The following is a 22,266-nucleotide window of genomic DNA, read 5'->3' as shown; positions in this document are numbered from 1 at the left end:
CCTGGCTCTGTGTTTCTGGACTCCTGTGCCTTTCTTGACTGCACTTTCCCTGCCTCTGTCCCTCTGCTTCTGCTGTCTATTTATGTCCGTGTTATCGCCAGCCAGCCCTGTCCTTTCCCCCCCGTCTCGGCGTCCTCTGATCCTGCTCTCCCACTGCATGGGGATTCCTTGCTCTCGCTATCGTGATCTCTGTGCTGCCCAAAGATCATGGAATCCTTGGTATTCTCTAGTCTTTGGTGTTGTCTGTCCTCACGCGACCTTCGTCACCACACTGTCTTTGCAACCCGATCTGTGTCCATAGCAACGCATCGTCATTATCATTTTTGTTGATACATTCCCTCCCGGCTGGAGACTCAATTGACAATGAATTCATACAACTCGCTTCAAGCCTCTCGTGGGTAACATTTTACATTCCAGTTGCACAAAAATATCTGGAAATACATGTCTCTCCTTAAGGGCAGGGACAACCCTTTTGAGTCCAATAGATCCGCTAATCCAGGCAGAGCACCCGTTGTATTTACAGGTAATTAATAACTTTATGTAGCACTGTGTGGACTCGAACAATTACCGTCCACAGGGGAGTGTTTTATTTCATTCCTTTATGGGCTTTTCAATTATTTTAATTAATGGGGATAATTTGTGAAAAATAGAAATTCATGATGCATTTACTAACCATTTATTCCAAAGTAATATAAAAAGAGGGTGTTTTAATTTTGCAGATTAAATTGGTACTCCGTTCTAACTAATCTTAATGTTGCACACCTTAAACAATTTATGAAATCGATAGCTCACATTTCAATCGCGCCTTCAACATGGTACGATGCCAGAAGGTGCTTCATGACAGTGTTACAAGGCAGAATTTGATACATTGGATACTGAAGAACAGGTAAGAGATAGTTTTCAAGATGGACCTGAAAGGAGGGGGGGGGGGGGGGGGGGGGGGGGGGGGGGTGGGAGAGAGTAGAGAGATTGAGGAAGGGAGTTCCCAAATGTGGCTCCTGACAAAAGGGTGAATGATGATCTAATAAAAAGCAGCTGTCAGAATTACAAAAGTTTGTAGAGCAGGAGAATAAGATAAGACCTGCGGAGTCCAGGTCCCTAGTTTGAAATGAAATAAAAACAAAATGCTGGAGATAATAGTTAGGTGACTTCAGTGGAGAATGAAACAAGAGGTAATACTTCATTTCAATGATCTTTTCATTTTCATCAGAATTATGTTTGACAATGTAGAAATTAGTAAAACTGGAGAATGCAAAGAGAATGCCTGTGTAAGGGTGGAGACCCACAATTATCTAGGTGATACAAACGATGTTGGTGCCCTCCAAGGAAGGCTGTTGAATGATGGTTAATCATAGCTCAGAGTGTGTAGAGAGATACAGCATGGAAACAGGCCGTTCGACGCACCAAGTCAGCGCTGACCAACGATCACCTCTTCATTAGTTCTATCCTTCACACGGGGGACAATTTACAGAAGCAATTTAACCTACAAACCTGCACTCCTTTAAATGTTGGGGGGAAACTGGAGCACCAGGAGAAAACCCACGAGGTCACAATGCGAATGTACAAACTCCATTCAGACAGTACCTGTCATCAGGATCGAACCTGGGTCTATGCCGCTGTAAGGCAGCAGCTCTACCACTGCACCATCCTGCCGCCCCAATTCATAGCTGAATTGTCTGGTGAAGTGTACACAAAGAGAATTGAGTAGGGGTAGTAGAGAGGAATAAAAGGAAGGAAATGTGAGGTGCAGAACACAACTATTGCTTGAAATTTGAGATAAACGGTTAGTAAATGCAGATCAGATCATAATTTAAAAGACAGCCTTTGGGTTAGTACATGGAGAAGTGGGTGTGGGAGGGGGGTGCATATCAATGACAAAAATAGAAACCTGTACTTGGATGTGAAGGACTGTGTTAAATACTAAATTAGTACTTTGCACCTCTCTTCACCAGGGGAGAAGTTGCTTCCAAAGCAAAAGTGACAGAGATAGCTGAAGCATTAAATACATTTAAAAAAAAATCAATTTCATGAAGATATTAGAAGATTTGGCTGAAGTTAAAATATTTCACCAAGACAGGATAGAATGTAGCCAAGGATTTGGAGACAAAGGGGAAATGGGGGAAATTGAAGAGGCATTGACTACAATGGTTCAATGCTCTTGGGATGCAGGAGTGGATCCAGAGGACTGTGGAGTGATTCATTTTATTCTCTTGTTGATAAGCTCAGTCCAGTCATGTTAACATTGGAGGTAAGAAAACCTTTGAAACATTGATCCAGGACGATTAATAGCCACCTGGAAGAAAATAGATAAATTAAGGCCAAATCGAGGATAAATTATGTTTGCCCAATCTGATAGAATTTGGTTCAATGATTCTTTATTATCACGTAAGCACGGCACACCGAAATTCTGTTTACATTTCTCGCACATGCACGAGTCGCCATATTTTGGTGCCATTTATAAAAAGTCTAAAGTCCAGTCCACATGCTCGATGTACTGGAGCGATGTACTGGGTGTACTTGTTGATGAAGTGAAGAACAGAGCTGATGAGGTTATTGGTGTTTTTTTCTGTAGATGAACCTCAAGAGGTTTTTTGATAAGGTGCAATATGGCATACAGGGTTATTAGCAAAGCTGAAGCATATGGAATAAAAGGGACATTGACTGCATGGATACAAAGTTAGCCAAGTAACAGATAACAGAGGGTTGTAGTGAATAGTCCTTTCAGACTGAAGAAAGATGAATTGTGTTCCCCATGGATCAGTATTTCTGTCATTTATCATATCATACTATGTTGACATATTCTGTTGTGCTGCAGCAAGTAAGAATTTCATTGTTCTATCTTGGACATATGACAATAAAACACTCTTGATCTATAACCTGGATTTGTGGGTGCAGGACACATTTTCTAAATTTGTACGTGATAAAACCAGGCTGCATTGCAAGCCACAAACAGGATAGTCATAAAATATGGTAGTATATAAACAGGGTGCTGGAATGGACAGGGATAACGTTTAATTGCAGACCAATTTGGGGCGATTTGTTTTGGTCAGACAAATGAGGAGAGACAAGATGGAATTATACTGAATCAACTTAAACAACAAGTTCAACTTCAACTGGAGTATTGTGGTGAGTTCTAGTCATCTAATTGGAGGAAGGAGTGAGGTTTTAAGAGAAGGTCCTGTAAACATTTATGGAAGATAGTGGAGTGAGGGAATGTACAAGAAGGAACTGCAGATTCTGGAAAATCGAAGGAAGACAAAAATACTTGAGAAACTCAGCGGGTGCGGCAGCATCTATGGAGTGAAGGAAATAGGCAACGTTTCAGGCCGAAACCCTTCTTCAGACTGATGCACGGTGGGGGGGCGGGAAGAAGAAAGGAAGAGGAGGAGCCAGAGGGCTGAGGGAGAGATGAGAAGGGGAGGAGACAGCAAGGGCTATCGGAAATTGGAGATCAATGTTCAGGCTGCTGGGGTGCAGAGTGCCCAAGCGGAATATGAGGTGCTGCTCCTCCAATTTTCGGTGGTGCTCACTCTGGCAATGGAGGAAGCCCAGGACAGAAAGGTCGGATTCGGAATAGGAGGGGGAGTTGAAGTGCTGAGCCAAAGGGAGATCAGGTTGGTTAATGTGGACCGAGCGGAGGTGTTCGGCGAAACGATCGCCAAGCCTATGCTTGGTCTCTCCGATATAGATCAGCTGACATCTAGAGCAGCGGATGTAATAAATGAGGTTGGAGGAGGTGCAGGTGAACTTCTGTCGTACCTGGAACGACTGCTAGGGTCCTTAAATGGAGTCGAGGGGGGAAGGTAAAGCGACACGTGTAACATCTCTTGCGGTTGCAAGGGTAAGTGCCCGGTGAGGGGCTGGTGTGGGTGGGAAGAATTGACCAGGGAGTTACGGACAGAACGGTCTTTGCGGCAAGCAGACCGGGGGGGGAGATGGGAAGATGTGGTGAGTGGTGGGGTCACGTTGGAGGTGGCAAAAATGACGGAGGACTATTTGTTTGGAAAAAGGAGGGAATGTAATCTACACGAGTAGATTAGAATGACTGACTGTTTTCTTTAGGAAGGATGAGGGCGAGGAGAGATATAAAAGCATATAAAATTATGACAGAAAACAATGAATGAGATGAATATAATTTCTCAGGACAAGAATAAAAAAGGGATATCCAGCAGGTGGCTGGAATTCTCAGCTTTTAAATCACTTAGTGATGGAACAGGTTCAAGAACTGAATGGGTTATTTCTGTTCTGATAATACTTTGAGAATTGATAAGTAAATCAAAGTATTGAAATATGGATTGAACTGCTGTTACATTTCAAGTTTTCTTTTTCCAGGACCAAATGCATCAAGCGATTATAGAACAAAACACGCAGATTACCCATACTATATCGGTGAGAGTAGGTATATCTCCCCTGAAAGTACCGGCGACCTAAACTACTTGTATCGTCCTGCACCTTGTGCTTCATTTCAAAAACGCAGGGACAGCGATGTAGGAGAGATTGGCTGGGGCCAGTGTTTAGGCAATTATCTAAATAGAACAAATCTCTTCAGTGGCATGCAAATCAAGGTACTAAATTTACAACTATAAATATTAATTGTTACTGTTCATTTATTTAGTCAAAGTTTGTTAGACCAAATGATGCATTAGATTAGATCACAAGGATTTGAGTGTTTCCATCTTCAGTATCAGGCTATCCAGTGCCTGAGAAGGGGCGTGAAACAGAGTAAAAGTTTGTGCGTGTTACTCTATAATCTAAATCTCAGAATTGTATTCCTAAAGGTCAATGTCCAGTGATTCCGTTCGCTTCCTGCATTGGCCATTTCTTTTGTTCAGAATTATTCACCTTGTCTTGAATAACGATGAATAGCGGGTTTTGGAGATAGATACGTTTTAGGAATTTAGTAGAAATTTCTTCAATCCATGCATTGCAGCTGCAGCTGATAAAACAAAAGAAAACCCAGTGAATCATCAGTGGAAATGCAGCAGATTAAACATAAATGCAATAAGATTTGAGCAAACATACAAACTCCATACATACAGCAACAGTATTCGGGATGGAACCCGGTTTTCTGTCGCTGCACGAGCTGCAAGGCAGCAACTCTACCACTGCTTCACCGTTGCTAATTCTGATCTTTTCATTTCAAATTTAAATTAAGATCGACAATCCTATTTATTTTTTAATTAATTTTGGTTAATGTGCTTTCAAATTATCTTTCTGACATCCCAGGAATCAGTCTGGTGAACCTACTCTGTACTCCTTCTATGGCAATAATGTCCTTCCTCAGATTTGGAGACAGAAAACTGTACGCAATACTCCAGGTGTGGTCTCACCAAGACCCTGTACAACTGCAGTAGAACCTCGCTGCTCCTATACTCAAATCCTTTTGCTATGAAAGCTAACATACCATTCGCTTTCTTCACTGTCTGCTGCACCTGCATGCCTACTTTCAATGACTGGTGTACCATGACACCCAGGTCTCGCTGCATCTCCCCTTTTCCTAATCGGCCACCATTTAGATAAAGGTCTTCCTTCCTGTTTTTTCCACCAAAATGGATAACCTCACATTTATCCACATTATACTGCATCTGCCAAACATTTGCCCACTCACCCAGCCTATCCAAGTCACCTTGCAGTCTCCTAGCATCCTCCTCACAGCTAACACTGCCCCCCAGCTTAGTGTCATCCACAAACTTGGAGATATTGCCTTCAATTCCCTCATCCAGATCATTAATATATATTGTAAATAACTGGGGTCCCAGCACTGAGCTTTGCGGTACCCCACTAGTCACTGCCCGCCATTGTGAAAAGGACCCGTTTACTCCTGCTCTTTGCTTCCTGTTTGCCAGCCAGTTCTCTGTCCACATCAATACTGAACCCCCAATGCAGTGTGCTTTAAGTTTGTATTTAATAATGGTTTTGTCCACAAGACAGAAATAATATGAACATTAAATCCTTAATTCTGTCATTTGTTAAATGATTTATTGATTATTTCATAACTCATTCAAGAAAGAAACAATGTTACAAATCTGCATTTGACGTGTTAAAGTACACAACTCAGGAGCCAAGTTTGAGAACATGCGGATCTTTGGTCATATCTTTGTTCACATTATCAATCATTAAGTGGGCTATGTGGGTAATGTGCATTTAATTAAATGGTGTTTATCTAATATAGGCAATGTTTTCTACAAATATACTTCAAATATAATTCAATTAAAATTCAAGGTGAATTTCAAGTGGTATTTTTTGCTTCTGGTTTTATGAGATTATTTTAATGGTCAGCAAAATTGCCTTTGAGAGGGAACTATTAACTTTTATATAGAGAAAATCCCATCTTATTGTTCACCATTCTCTTTATACATCTTGTTTTTAGCGAGGGGAATTCCGAGACCGTGCTGAAGATAAAGTGACTCATCGTTATCAAAATCCTTGGTATGTTCCTCTGGATATACCAGAAAGTTGAATGTGGACTTGAACACAGCACCCTTGAAACCACATCCATACATTTAACCAAAATGATTTGAATTCAAGTTTTCTTATGGTGTTTAAGTACCCTTCACCAGCACATAATGGTCCTTCATGGTGAATATGGAATTATTATTGTTTGTGGATCTCAAGTATTTTACATTGAAATACAGTAAACCTTCATTATTACGGATCTCTTTATAATGGACTTTGGTTAAAGAGGACAGACCAACCAACCTTCACCGCTAGGCCAGACCTCTGCCCTGCACTGCCTCCCTGGCTGCTTTCAGGACGGTCCCACTGCCGCCACAGACAGCCCACACAGCTTCCTCAGCAGCTTCCAGGCTGTCCCTGTCCCTACCACTGCCGCCACCACTACCATCCCTTACCTGCCCCCCAGCCACATGTGGGCCGCGAACATTGATTCCACCAATCCTCGGCTCTCCTCTTGCCACCAGCTAGGCTGGGACTGCCAACTCACCTGGATTCTGAAGATGGATCTCAACCCGTAAAGGTCATCTCTCCATTTCTTTCAGAGATGCTGCCTGAACTGCTGAGTTACACCAGCACTGTGTGTCCATGTGTGATTTTCTACTACTTATACAATGATAATCCATTACTCAGATATATGGTCATTAACGGACACCACCCTCTCCCCCCCCTCCCCCTTTGGTCCATTATAATGAGGGTTTACTGCTTAATTTTGGAAGATCAATTGTGTAGACAGGGTTGCACCACTAACGATCCACTCACTCGCTGGATATATTTTATTCTGAGTATTCCCTGACTCTGTGGCCATTCATCATGTATTAATGGGCAAGTTTCTCCAGTTGTATCAGCAACACATTGAGCTCAAAATGTGACTGATGCAAAAATGATGCGGGGGTGACAAAGGTAACCCTGAATTAGAAAGCTAGGTATTGATTCCAATGTTACATTATTCAAAAGCGTACACGCTAATATTCTGTAATAATGCTGAATCCAATTGTCCCATTTCATATCAGTGAGAAACAACACTTGAACTGCCAGCTAGCAATGAGGCTATCACTGAAATATGCTGAGAAGCACAGGCCCAACTACAAGCACAAAAGCTGTGTGAGCACGCAGTGAACAGCTAGTTATAAACACCAAGCATTTAATTATGCAGGCCCTTCAGTTTTCACCTGCAGATTGCTCTATCAACACTTTCAGTTACATCCTGCACAACGGACTCCTCATGCAACTTCATGCTCTAGTTTAGTTTAGTTTAGAGATACAGCACGGATACAGGTCCTTCAGCCCACTGAGTCCGCACCGACCAGCAATCCCCGCACAATAACACTGTTCTATATACTAGGGACAATTTACACTTATATCCAGGGCCAGCCTTAGGAGGTGCGGGAGCCCAACTGGGAATGATTTTGGTGAACCCCAGATTCCCAGCCAAGGTCTGTAGAATCATAGAAATATAAATAAAGTCTACGATAGACTTTATAAATCAAAATGTGCACTTAATGTGCATGCGAGTTAATGGGCCAAAAAGATCTAAGCTCCATTTTAATACAAAATTGCATGCATGTAAGTCTACAAGTATCAAACAAAATTGTAGATCACCTCTGAAAAGTACATACATACAATATCGCATGTTTTAGTGACTGTGAAATGAAAAAAAAAGTGATTTAATTAACTAGATCCTAGAAAACCAATAACCATTGGTGAAAAACAAGTCCAGGCATTAGATTTTGGGCTTCAGCACCATCCGTCCCTATGGGCCTCTACCCCATCCCAACTTGTGTGTGTGTGTTAGTTGTGTGTGTGTTAGTTGTCTGTGCGTGATGTGTGTGGGAGGGAAGGCGAGAAGGGAGGCAGGGAGAGAAGGGAGGAAGGAGAGAAGGGAGGAAGGAGAGAAGGGAGGAAGGAGAGAAGGGAGTGAGGGAAGTATAGAAAGAAGGGAGGGAGGGAAGGAGAGAAGGGAAAAGCGAGAGAGGAAGGAGAGAAGGGAGGGAGGGAAGAAGGGAAGGGAGGGAGGGAGGGAGAGGGCCGGCAGCGGGAGCGGATGCCGGGGTGGATGCCAGGGGTGTGAGCCGAGGCCGAGGTTTGTAAATGTTGCTCCCCGGCCCGGCCCTCCCTCTATTGTTATAATAATAATAATAATAAATTTTATTTATGGGCGCCTTTCAATAGTCTCAAGGACACCTTACAAAAATTTAGCAGGTAGAGGAAAAACATGTAAGGGGAATGAAATAAATAGTAGAGACATGACTAGTACACAAAGTAAAGACAGAATTCAATTACAAAACACAATATGAGGCAATTAATGCACAGATGAAAAGGGAGGGGGACGTGGGGCTAAGGATAGGCAGAGGTGAAGAGATGGGTCTTGAGGCGGGACTGGAAGATGTTGCTCCCCGGCCCGGCCCTCCCTCTATTGTTATAATAATAATAATAAATTTTATTTATGGGCGCCTGTCAAGAGTCTCAAGGACACCTTACAAACATTTAGCAGGTAGAGGAAAAACATGTAAGGGGAATGAAATAAATAGTAGAGACATGACTAGTACACAAAGTAAAGACAGAATACAATTCAAAACACAATATGAGGCAATTAATGCACAGATGAAAAGGGAGGGGGACGTGGGGCTAAGGATAGGCAGAGGTGAAGAGATGGGTCTTGAGGCGGGACTGGAAGATGGTGAGGGACACGGAATTGCGGATCAGTTGGGGGAGGGAGTTCCAGAGCCTGGGAGCTGCCCAGGAGAAGGCTCTGTCCCCAAAACTGCGGAGGTTGGACTTGTGGATGGAGAGGAGACCGGCTGATGTGGATCTGAGGGACCGTGAGGGTTGATAGGGGGAGAGGTGGAGGTCAGTGAGATGGGGGGGGGCCAGATGGTGGAGGGCTTTGTAGGTGAGGATCAGGATTTTGTAGGTGATCTGGTGGGAGATGGGAAGCCAGTGAAGTTGTTTGAGGACTGGAGTGATGTGATGCCAGGATTTTGTGTGGGTGATGAGTCGGGCGGCTGCGTTCTGGACCAGTTGGAGTCGGTTGATGTAGGTGGAGCTGATGCCAAGGAGAAGTGAGTTGCAATAGTCCAGTCAGGAGGAGATGAAGGCATGGATGAGTCTTTCAGCAGCGGGGGGTGTGAGAGAGGGTCTGAGTTTGGCGATGTTGCGGAGATGAAAGAAGGAGGTTTTAATGACATGGCGGATGTAAGGCTCAAGGGAGAGGGTGGAATCAAAGATCACGCCAAGGTTGCGGGCCTGGGGAGATGGGGAGACAGTGGTGCCGTCGATGGTGAGAGTGGGGTTATTGATTTTAACCGCCTCTCCCCGGTGAGAGAGAGGGTGAAGCCGGGGCTGTGTGCATGAAGCACGGCGACAGGAGGGAACGACCCACCTCCCCCTCTCCCCCTTCTTCATTCACCCCTCACACCCCCATCTCCGTCTACCCCTTTCTTCCCCCTCCACCCTTCTACTCTCTCTCCACTCCTCTCCTCCCCTCCACCCGAGCTGAGAGTAGATTACTCTAGTGCGGGGCCCTCTTAGGCGCGGGGCCCAATTGGGAGCAATTGGACCAATTGGTTTAAGGCCAACCCTGCTTATACCAATTCGATTTACCTACAAAACCTGTACGTCTTTGGAGTGTGGGAGGTAGCCGAAGTTTTCAGAGAACACCAATGCAGTAATGTGGAGAACATACAAACTTGGTACAGCCAGCAATCGGGATCGTAATCGGGATTGAGTCCGGGTCTCCGGCGCGGCAAGTGCTGTAAGGCAGCAACTCTACTGCTGCGCCACCGTGCCCCCCATTGGGCAGATGGAACCTGCACCACAAACTGTGCATCCACCTCTGTTCCAACTGCAGGCCATTTGTGTGTGATGATCCCACATTAAACTTCAGCATCAAAGCTGGTGGGTCGAAGTTTCAGTTTTATTTTCATCCAGTCTGCTCTTCCACCATTGTCTGACAGTTTTGGCATCTGAGAGGATTACGTTTGAGATTGTTGTGTGGGCTTGTGGAAAACAAGCCGTGCACTCTTACACTATCAATAGTGTGTAAATCCAGAGGTTGTGAGCCAAAGAGGAAATGGGATGCGAGGAGAAGGATTTGAAACAAGGTTATCACATCACTGACACGGTCAATGTTGCATCTCTACTATGGGCTCCACCATACCACTTCAAATATAGCATGTACACTTGCAGCCACTCTCATCTCCACTAGTTTGCTGCGGCCGACACCCATTATGTGCCATATCCTGCAAGGGGAGGGGAATGTGTTATGTAGTATCAGGCTATGTGTTTGGGTGATATCCGTCATCGTTAAACAAAGAACATGAAGCTGTGAGATGTTGATGCGAGATCTCAGGGTAGTGGCAATTGTGGGGTTTGTGGCTGTTACTTCCAAGTCATCACTAATAGATTTTTGATATTAACTATACCCTTTTGGCACATTAATTTTAGTCAAAACCTTCATGTTAAAGCAATTAGTTCAAAAAGTTATCAATTAAATTTAAACTAATATCTACTGCGCGTGACATTTGGACAGGTACATGAATAGGAAAGGTCTCTGATGTGGGCCAAACATGGGCAGATGAGACCAGAGTAGGCATCTTGGTTGGCATTGGCAAGTTAGGCTGAAGGACCCAATTCAGTTGTTTAGTTTAGTTGAGTGATGTAGCATGGAGTCCACACCAACCAACCAACGATCACCCATACCCTAACAGTATCATACACACTAGGGACAATTTGCCATTTTTACCGAAGCCAATTAACCTCTTTGGAGGGAAATTGGAGAACCCGGAGAAAACCCACGAGGTCACAGGGAGAAGTTACAAACTTCCTACAGACAGCACCCGTAGACAGGATCGAACCCAGGTCGCTGGCGCCGTAAGGCCGCAACTGTGTCGCCCCAGTGCAGTTTGCCTCTATGAAGGAGTTTTGTCACAATCAGTGGTTCTGTAGGAAGCTGTCACCTTCTGAAATTCATTACATCAGCATGTGCATCTCTGCGATGGATCGCTATAAGCTTGAGATCTTTGTTTAATTTTCTTTATTTCTATATCTATATCCAAGTACAACTGATTTACAGATTTTTTCTATAAACTGTCATAAAAATAGTGATATTCATTATTTTGCCAGGCAACCTCCTCCTCCTGTACTTGATCGTGAACCACTTAGCAGAGCCTTCCTGGCATGGCCCTTTAAAAAAAGAAGATTGGGGCCCATTCACACTTCGGAGTCATCCTTATTTGATCCAGCAGTGGTAGGTATTTTTTGACATTCACTAGTAGAAAAGAATTAAATCGCACATGACACAGTGTCACGACTCACAGCTCCAGCATCCGAGATTTGATCCAAACCTCTGGTACTGTCTACGTGGGGTTTGCATGATTTCTGGGACCGCATGGCTTTCCTGGAGGTGCTCCAGTGTCCTGTGACCCACCATAATGTGTAGATGGATAGGTTAAAGCACAGCTGCAAATTGCCTCGTTGTGTGTCAGTGAGCAGTGGAATCTGATGGTAGGTGCCAGGAATGTGGGGAGAATTAAATTATTGGGGTAGATAGACACAAAAAGCTGGAGTAACTCAGTGGGACAGGCAGCATCTCTGGAGAGAAGGAATGGGTGATGTTTCGAGACCCTAATTCAGACTGATGGACGTTTCAGGTCGAGACCCTTCTACAGACTGAAGACTAATGAACGGAACGGGAGACCTTAGTTGTTTTTTGTATCCAGCATTTACATTGCAATGCAATACATACAGAGCTGGCAACACATTATTCATTTGATGCCTTTCAAAGCTGCATAATTTGTGAATGGAGAATCAGAAGAATTGTGTGCCTGAATTCCCAATGTGCTCTCCTAAGGAAAGGGGCCTTTTGAGAAGAACATTACTTTGCGAGCATTACTCTATTTTCACATGCATGTGGGTAATATTCTGAAGTCAGAAACACTGCATATTTAACCACATTCGCACCATGTATTCCATCAAAACTGTACTCAAATATTATAATGGAACCTTGCCTGCAAGCATCTTGCAGTCACACAAGTTAATTTAGATTAATTACATTTATATTCCTGATTCAGTTACGATTACACAGGAGGCTAGTCCATTGGGCCCTCATCAGTTCCCAAAGGTGCAATCCCATGAGTCCTATACCTTTTTAATTAAAAATCCTGAACCCTTTATTCTCTCTCACATGTCTATCAACCATGGAGAATTTTGTTTTTCCACTTACCTACACAAAGGGATCATTTGCAGTAGCCAATAAGCTACCAGCACATCTTTGGGATGTGGGAGGAAGCGAGAATCCCACAGATACACAGGCAGGGGGATGGGGTAAACACCACACAGAGAATCATACCCAGCTCACTGCTGTTGTGAGGCAGTACCATTGTGCTACAATGCTTCCAGTAATAACAGGAATGTTGAGGACTATCCTGGTCCTCAACTAGTTTCCAAAATGACCATTGCATTTTTGGGGAAGCAAAAAATGTGAAACTTATTTAGCAATACAGTATACAATATTTGTTATCTTTCCTTTATTGTGGTTGAATCAAGAACACGGCGAGTTGAGAAACCAGATTGCAAATTATTTTTATTAATTAATTATTTCAGCGAAGGTACTCACCAGTTTAAACAGAGGGAGGGAAGTGGAATTCACTGGATGCTGAGCCCAGAATGATACTTTAATACTCGGTCTTCTTTGCCATTGCTGTGAAACGGCACATTTAATGACAGGATTTGATTGGAAACACGGCTTGCTTCTTGAACTGGTGGCGTTGTGGGCCAGGAACCTTCTTCCGACTAGTGTCCCGGGGTGAAAGACTGGAGCCTGAGACGGGTCCCGACCCAGAACGTCACCTATCCATGTTCTCCAGAGATGCGGCCTGACCCGTCGAGTTACTCCAACACTTTGTGTCCTTTTGTGTAAACCAGTATCAGCAGTTCTTTGTTTCTACTCTATGTTTCTTGAATTAACTTTTATCAATATTTTTTCACCCAGAAAGTCCAGGAAAACATGCAACACTAGTGACATAAGTAGGAGTATTATAGGTTGCACATAAAGACAATGTAAATCGAACTTAAAATTAGATAGCTGCAAGAATAATCAGGTTGTAACAGTGAGGGATTTTAACCTTCCAACTGGGGCAAGTCACAGTACCAAGGACTTGGATGGAGTGGAATATGTTAAATGCATTTGGGAAAAATGTCTCAGTTAATATGATGATGCAAGGAACTGCAGGTTCTGGTTTGCCATAAAAGATACAAAGTGCTGTAGTAACTCAGCAGGTCAGACAGCATCTCTGAAGAACATGGATAGATTACATTTTGGCATGGAAAACGGTCCTGACCAAAACATCGCATAACCATGTTCTCTAGAGATGTTGTCTGACCCATTGAATTATTCCAGCACTTTATGTAGATAGCTCTATTAAAAAAGGGCAGCTGAATGAAGACTTTGTGGGGGAAAACTGAGAACAGTGACTATAATTCTACTAGTATTAAAATGTATGGAAAAGAGTAGAACTGATCCAAAAGTTCAAATCCTAAAAGTTGATGCTGGTATTAAACAGGAACTTTTAAACAGAAGTTAGAAGCATTGAACATAGAAAATAGGTGCAGGAGTAGGCCATTCGGCCATTCGAGCCAGCACCGCCATTCAATGGCTGATCATCCCCAATCAGTATCCCGTTCCTGCCTTCTTCCCATATCCCTTGATTCCACTAACCCTAAGAGCTCTAACTCACTCTCTTTTGAATGCATCCAGTGAATTGGCCTCCACTGCCTTCTGAGGCAGAGAATTCCACAAATTCACAATTCTAGGTGAATTGTTTTTTTTCTCAACTCGGTTCTAAACGGCCTACTCCTTATTCCTAAACTGTGGCCCCTGGTTCTGGACTCCCCAACATCAGGAACATTTCCTGCATCGAGCATGTCCAATCCCTTAATAATTTGATATGTATCTATGATTCCCTCTCAGCCTTCCAAATTCCAGTGAGTACAAGCCCAGTCGTTCCTTTCATTCATCATATGACATTCCCGCCATCGCGGGAATTAACCTCGTGAACCTACGCTGCACTCCCTCAATAGCAAGAATGTCCTTCCTCAAATTAGGAGACCAAAACTGCACACAATACTCCAGGTGAGGTCTCACCATGGCCCTGTACAACTGCAGAACAGCCTCTTTGCTCCTCTACTCAACTCCTCTCGTTATGAAGCCATTAGCTTTCTTCGCTGCCTGCTGTACCTGCATTACTTACATTCTCTACAAAGCTGAGGCCACGCGCCAACTCTCGGATCTCTACAACGCTGAGGCCATGCGCCAACTCTCGGACACGTTCTCCTACATACCCTTGGACCATGACCCCACTGACGAGCACCAGGCCACCATATCTAGCACCATCACCGACTTCATCAATTCCCACGCCCTGCCCGACCAAGCTTCCAACCTCATCGTTCCCCAGCCCCCCACGGCCCGTTTTTACTTTCTCCCCAAAATCCACAAACCCGGCTCTCCCGGCAGACCCATTGTCTCTGCGTGTTCGTGCCCCACCGAACTCATTTCCACATACCTTGACTCCATACTATCCCCCTTGGTCAAATCCCTTCCCATCTATGTTCTAGACACCTCAGACACTCTCCGTCGCCTCCGCGCCTTCCACTCTCTAGGCCCTCACCCCCTCATCGTCACCATGGACGTCCAGTCACTCTACACCTCCATCTCCCACCAGGATGGCCTCAAAGCCCTCCGGTTCTTCCTCGACCAGAGGAGCAACCTATACCCAGCCACTGACACTCTCCTCCACCTAGCGGAGTTGGTCCTCACCCTCAACAACTTTACGTTTGACTCCTCCCATTTCCTCCAAACACAAGGCGTAGCTATGGGCACACGCATGGGCCCCAGCTACGCCTGCCTCTTTGTCGGGTACGTTGAACAATCCTTGTTCAATACGTACCAGGGCCCCATCCCCGACCTCTACCTCCGTTACATTGACGACTGCTTTGGGGCCACCTCCTGCACCCACACACAACTGACTGACTTCATCCACTTCACCACCAACTTCCATCCGGCACTCCAATACACCTGGACCATTTCCGACACTTCCCTACCATTCCTTGACCTCACCATCTCCATCGCAGGGGACAGACTTCTGACCAACATACACTACAAACCAACTGACTCACATGGCTATCTGGACTACACGTCTTCCCACCCTGCCCCCTGTAAAGACTCCATCCCCTACTCCCAATACCTCTGCCTACGCCGCATCTGTTCCCAGGATGAGACGTTCCACACCAGGGCATCGGAAATGTCCTCGTTCTTCAGGGAACGGGGATTCCCCTCCGCCACCATAGATGAGGCTCGCACCAGGGCCTCATCCATACCCCGCAACACTGCTCTCTCTCCCCATCCCCGCACTCGCAACAAGGGCAGAGTCCCCCTAGTCCTCACCTTTCAGCCCACCAGCCGGCAAATACAACAAATCATCCTCCGCCATTTGCGCCACCTCCAACGTGACCCCACCACTCGCCACATCTTCCCATCTCCCCCCATGTCTGCCTTCCGCAAAGACCGCTCCCTCCGCAACTCCCTTGTCAATTCTTCCCTTCCCTCCCGTACCACCCCCTCCCCGGGCACTTTCCGTTGCAACCGCAAGAAATGCAACATTTGTCCCTTCACCTCCCCCCTCGACTCCAATCAAGGACCCAAGCAGTCGTTCCAGGTGCGACAAAGGTTCACCTGTATCTCCTCCAACCTCATCTACTGCATCCGCTGCTCTAGATGTCAGCTGATATACATCGGGGAGACTAAGCGGAGGTTGGGCGATCGTTTCGCCGAACACCTCTGCTCAGTCCGCAATAACCTACCTGAACTCCCGGTGGCTCAGCACTTCAACTCCCCCTCCCATTCCCAATCCGACCTCTCTGTCCTGGGTCTCCTCCATTGCCAGAGTGAGCAACACCGGAAATTGGAGGAACAGCACCTCATATTCTGCCTGGGTTGCTTGCGTCCGGATGGCATGAACGTTGAATTCTCCCAATTTTGCTAGCCCTTGCTGTCTCCTCCCCTTACTTAACCCTCGAGCTGTCTCCTCCCATCCCCCCGCCCTCAGGCTCCTCCTCCTCCCTTTTTCCTTCCTTCTCCCCCTCACCCCCCATCAGTCTGAAGAAGGGTTTCGGCCCGAAACGTCGCCTATTTCCTTCGCTCCATAGATGCTGCTGCACCCGCTGAGTTTCTCCAGCATTTTTGTGTACCTGCTTACTTTCAGTGACTGATGTACAAGGACACCCAGGTCTCATAGCACTTCCTCTTCTCCTAATCTGATACCATTCAGATATCAGTCTGAAGAAGGGTCTCGACCAGAAAAACGTCACCCATTTGTTCGCTCCAGAAATCCTGCTTGTCCCGCTGAGGGACAAAGTGGATAACATCACATTTACCCACATTAAACTGCATCTGGAGTAGCTCTTTGCAGGTAAAGGGATGCCTGCCTGGTAAGTGGGAGGCTTGGAAATGTAAGGTAGGGAGAGTTCAGGGCCAGTATGTTCCTGTTAGATTGAAGGGCAAGGCTGGCAGAGATAATAAATTCTGGATGATCAGAAATAATGAGAATATGGTCAAGAAAAAGGTATATATCAGATAGCGACAGCTGGGATCAGGTTAATCTCTGCCTAAAGAGTACAATAAAGATTGATGAGAATGTTACCAGGTCTGGAAGGATTCAGTTATAAAGAGAGACTGGATTATTATTTTAGTTGAGTGAAGGCTATGGAGGTTTACAAGATCAGGAGCGAAATAGACAAGGTGAATAGCTACCATCTATTCTCCAAGTTCAGGGAATCTTATAGAAAGTTTAAAGATGAGAGGGGAAAGGTATAAAATGGAATTGAGCAGGCAATGTGTTCACATGGAATAAGCTGCCAGAGGAAGTAGATATTTACGACATTTAAAAGACATTTGGACATGTACATGGGTAGGAAAGGTTTGGAGGGATATTGGCCAGTTGGGCCTATTCCCATGCTGCATTGTCTATGACTCGTTCAGAGAAAGTAAAATTACTTCCATGAGATATCTGAACAGAATGAGGCCATTTGGCCCATTGAGTCTACTCCACCATTCAGTCATGGCTGATCTATTTTTCCTTCTCAGCTCCTGCTTTCTCCCCCCAACCTTTGACACCCTTACTAATCAAGAACCTAGCCATCTCTGCTTTAATAATACCGAATGCCTTGGGCTCCACAGCTGTCTGTGGCAATGAATTCCATAGATTCACTACCCTCTGGCTAAAGAACTTCCTCCTCATCTCCTTTCTAAAGGTACATCCTGTTATTCTGATTGTTCCTCACAATATCAAACAAGGTGAAATTAAATGTATCAAACACTGCTTATTGCTTTTGCCAGTGAAAATTAACACATGCATTGAGCATGTGACATGGCTAAGTCGACAGAACGTTTTCAATTTGACAATGGTTCAGAAAATTCTAACTCTTAAACGTTTTGCAGACCAAACGGTGGTATTCATGGCCTGACCATCTGATCCCAGGAACAAATACAATTTATTACCGTCAAAGATAGACATCCTCTTGTTCTTCATTGCTACAAAGTAATGTACATAGTTACTGGATGACATTTGGATTAGACTTGGATGACCCCACAGTTAATTATCCTGCAGACAGTTACTCCAGACTCTAAGAATGTTGAGTTAGGCTCTCTAGAAGGTTACTGTGACCTATATTTAAATAAATCCCAGAGAAAATTAGTATCTGAAATGTGCATGGGGCTATGCTGTAAGCAACTCTCAACAGCGCAAATGAGAGAAAACAAGCTGATATCAAGAATGTGCAAATAATTTTTTCTGTTGAGGCTAAAAAGTGGAAATGGTGTCCCACAGCAATTGATTTCCAATGTTGCTGGAAATACTCTTTAATTGCTCATTGAATGTCATTCATTTATTTCATGACATTATTGCATGCCAATATTTAGTTAAAATGCCTGGTTATACTGTATACAAAAGAAAAGTCTATGATTAGCAGAAACCAGGGATTTTCCTTTGTTGCGCACTTACAGCATGTCCATGCTAACCATTTTGCTCATTTACACTAAACCCATTAGGTCGGTATCCTTCTAATGCCTTGCCAAGCAAGGTTCTCTCTTAATGCCTCTTAAACACAGCAATAATATCTGATTCCATCACCTTCTCTGGTGGCAAGTTCCTGATATTAAGCACCCTATTAAAAAATGTTTATCCCTCACATCTACTTTATAACTCCTGCCTCTCACCTTAAATCTATTCTTACTTAGAAACATAGAAAATAGGTGCAGGAGTAGGCCATTCGGCCCTTCGAGCCTGCACCACCATTCAATATGAACATGGCTGATCATCCAACTCAGTATCCTGTACCTGCCTTCTCTCCATACCCCCGATCCCTTTAGCCACAAGGGCCACATCTAACTCCCTCTTAAATATAGCCAATTAACTGGCCTCAACTACCTTCTGTGGCAGAGAATTCCAGAGATTCACCACTGTGTGAAAAATGTTTTCCTCATCACGGTCCTAAAAGACTTCCCCCTTATCCTTAAACTGTGACCCCTTGTTCTGGACTTCCCCAACATCGGGAACAATCTTCCTGCATCTAGCCTGTCCAACCCCTTAAGAATTTTGTAAGTTTCTATCAGATCCCCCCTCAATCTTCTAAATTCCAGCGATGTATTTTGTTTTTGCTATCTCTACCAAGGGGGAACAAAAGGTTCTGGGTATCTCCCTTATCTATGCCTCTGTAATTAAATTGAGACACATACACCTGGATTGCATTGCTTTGATCTTTCTAGAGATCCAAGTGATTCTACTTAATTTATATGTTCTAGATGTTGTTATTCAATATATAAGGGGCGGCACAGTGGCACAGCAGTAGAGTTGCTGCTTTATAGCACCAGAGACTCGGGTTCAATCCCGAATACGGATGGTGTCTGTACAGAGTTTGTACGTTCTCCCCGTGACTGTGGGGTTTTCTCTGATCTTCAGTTTCCACCCACACTCCAAAGGCATATAGGTTTGTTGGTTAATTGGATTGGTATAAATGTAAATTGACCCTAGGATAGTGTTAATGTGCGGGGATTGATAGTCGGTGTGGACTCAGGCCGAAGTGCCTGTTTCTGCACTGTATCTCTGAACCAAACTAAATATACCACTCGTTTAAACAGATGTGATCAAAAATATTCTGCGACTTTGTTTTGCAACATTGCCGTTTAATTTTGTGATCATTTCTTTACCTCCAGGATTGTGAGCCATTACCACCCTGTGAAGAACCTGTTGCTGTTCCAGTCGACTATGATGAACAACTTGTCATCAATAGCTCTTAGTTCAGACCGCAGTAGTTTCTCATTAGTTTCTCATCTTTCTTTTTTCCAAATTGATGACTGAAATCCAATGAAAGTGTTCAGCAAGCTTAATATATCAATTAGGTTTTAGTTTTCAAATAGTATGTGATTAATTGAATCACTGTATTACATTCTATTTTAAAATGATCAGAAAATATCTATTAACTATATTCATAATTTCCAAGCATAGTTCCAGCACTGCAGACAAAGAACGATGTCACATTAGAAACATTCTCACTCTGCTTACTTTAATAAATTCAATTATTCAGAAGCTCATTCAATAAAAAAATATTCAAGTTATTTGGAATTCACAGATTGCTTAATCAATGTAGACCATTTAGGATATTTATAGATTGCATTCTTTATTTTTAAATATCTCAATTTGCAGAAACCATCAAATCTTTGCCTATCATTGATCTTTCAATCAATGAGCAACCCCATACAAAGTCTTTAAGAGGGAACTGCAGATGCTGGAGAATCGAAGGTTACACAAAAAAGCTGGAGAAACTCAGCGGGTGCAGCAGCATCTATGGAGCGAAGGAAATAGGCAACGTTTCGGGCCGAAACCCTTCTTCAGACTGATCGGGGGCGGTGGTGGGTGGGGACAAGAAAGGGAAAAGGAGGAGTAGCCCGAAGGCTGGGGGATGGGAGGAGACAGCAGGGGGGCTGAGGAAGGGGAGGAGACAGCAAGGACTAACAAAATTGGGAGAATTCGATGTTCATGCCCCCGGGGTGCAGACTCCCCAAACAGAATATGAGGTGCTGTTCCTCCAATTTCCGGTGCTGCTCGCTGTGGCCATGGAGGAGACCCAGGACAGAGAGGTCGGAGGCGGAGTGGGAGGGGGAGTTGAAGTGCTGAGCCACCGAGAGGTCAGCTTGGTTATTGCGGACCGAGCGGAGGTGTTCGGCGAAACGAAAAAAGTAATCCTCCGTCCCCGCCAGCCGTCACATACAAAAAGTAATCCTCCGTCAGTTGCGCCACCTCCAACGTGACCCCACCACTCGCCACATCTTCCCATCTCCCCCCATATCTGCCTTCCGCAAAGACCGCTCCCTCCATAACTCCCTTGTGAATTCTTCCCTTCCCTCTCGGTCCACCCCCTCCCCGGGCACTTTCCCTTGCAACCGCAAGAGATGCAACACTTGTCCCTTTACCTCCCCCCTCGATTCCGTTCAAGGACCCAAGCAATCGTTCCAGGTGCGACAGAGGTTTACCTGCATCTCTTCCAACCTCATCTATTGCGTCCGCTGCTCTAGATGTCAGCAGATCTATATCGGTGAGACCAAGCGGAGGTTGGGCGATCGTTTCGCCGAACACCTCCGCTCGGTCCGCAATAACCAAGCTGACCTCCCGGTGGCTCAGCACTTCAACTCCCCCTCCCACTCCGTCTCCGACCTCTCTGTCCTGGGTCTCCTCCATGGCCACAGCGAGCAGCACCGGAAATTGGAGGAACAGCACCTCATATTCCGTTTGGGGAGTCTGCATCCCGGGGGCATGAACATCGAATTCTCCCAATTTTGTTAGTCCTTGCTGTCTCCTCCCCTTCCTCAGCCCCCCTGCTGTCTCCTCCCATCCCCCAGCCTTCGGGCTACTCCTCCTTTTCCCTTTCTTGTCCCCACCCACCCCCGCCCCCGATCAGTCTGAAGAAGGGTTTCGGCCCGAAACGTTGCCCATTTCCTTCGCTCCATAGATGCTGCTGCACCCGCTGAGTTTCTCCAGCTTTTTTGTGTAACCTCCCATACAAAGTCCCTGGACCACAAAATTCAAACAATACAAATTAAATTTAGATTGATCTCGTTCACTGTAAAATGTACTGCACACTATGCAATTATAACAAGTTTGGTTCAGTCCTCACCTCTCCCATGAAGGCATATTTGAAGTTCCTCAAGTGGGGTTAAAAGTGATATTAGCTCATGAGTAAATTGCAGGAGTATAAAGTGGAACATTTAGTATGGAACAGGTCTTAAGTGGCAGGAGCTGGAACCGTTCCTTCGATAGGGCACACACAGGTTCCAAACAATTTAATTTACACAATTGTCCTAACTTCAGGTTAGAATGCAAACTAGCCCACATAATTTTCCTACTTCCTTACCAAAGGTCATTTGTTTAAGGGAAGAGGAAAAACTGGATTATGTTGCACTTTTATTGACCTCTGCATGTTCCATGGTGTTTATTCCTTGAGAAGTACTTTTTTTAAGTTTAATCACAGTCGTAATGTGGGAAATGGAACAACTGATTTGTGCACAACTAGCTCCCAGCATGATATGGACTAGATTATATTTACTGATTCTGGGTGAGCGATAACTATTGGCCAACATCGTTACGATAATGCCATGGAATTGAGAAAGAAGACAGAACCTCAGTCTAAATCCCACCTGAAAGATGCAGCTTCCAACAGCGCAACACTCCCTCCAGACCAGGCAGGTGTATCCACCTGGATAAT

The 22,266-nt window shown here is 44.7% G+C and overlaps 1 protein-coding gene across 1 annotated transcript; it reads left to right on the top strand.

The window, feature by feature from the left end:
• The first annotated feature begins 225 nt into the window (after positions 1-225).
• On the top strand, positions 226-20,119 carry LOC129703465 (uncharacterized protein C4orf45 homolog). The gene is made up of 5 exons (XM_055645946.1): positions 226-523; positions 4,333-4,565; positions 6,371-6,429; positions 11,578-11,701; positions 19,721-20,119. The coding sequence occupies exons 1-5, from the start codon at positions 442-444 to the stop codon at positions 19,802-19,804; spliced, it is 582 nt and encodes a 193-aa protein (XP_055501921.1). The 5' UTR covers positions 226-441; the 3' UTR covers positions 19,805-20,119.
• Positions 20,120-22,266: the final 2,147 nt, after the last annotated feature.

This window comes from Leucoraja erinacea, chromosome 1, assembly GCF_028641065.1.
Source record: "Leucoraja erinacea ecotype New England chromosome 1, Leri_hhj_1, whole genome shotgun sequence".
NCBI lineage: Eukaryota > Metazoa > Chordata > Chondrichthyes > Rajiformes > Rajidae > Leucoraja > Leucoraja erinaceus.
The sequence above is the reverse complement of the archived record's forward strand: the minus strand, read 5'-3'. Positions and strand labels throughout refer to the sequence as shown.

Bases quoted from the DNA above. Each gene is read 5' to 3' on its own strand.
- LOC129703465 (XM_055645946.1), top strand. From the start codon at position 442: ATGTCTCTCCTTAAGGGCAGGGACAACCCTTTTGAGTCCAATAGATCC. The intron at 524-4,332 runs GTAATTAATAAC...TTCTTTTTCCAG, and splicing joins AGCACCCGTTGTATTTACAG to GACCAAATGCATCAAGCGAT. The intron at 6,430-11,577 runs GTATGTTCCTCT...TTATTTTGCCAG, and splicing joins CATCGTTATCAAAATCCTTG to GCAACCTCCTCCTCCTGTAC.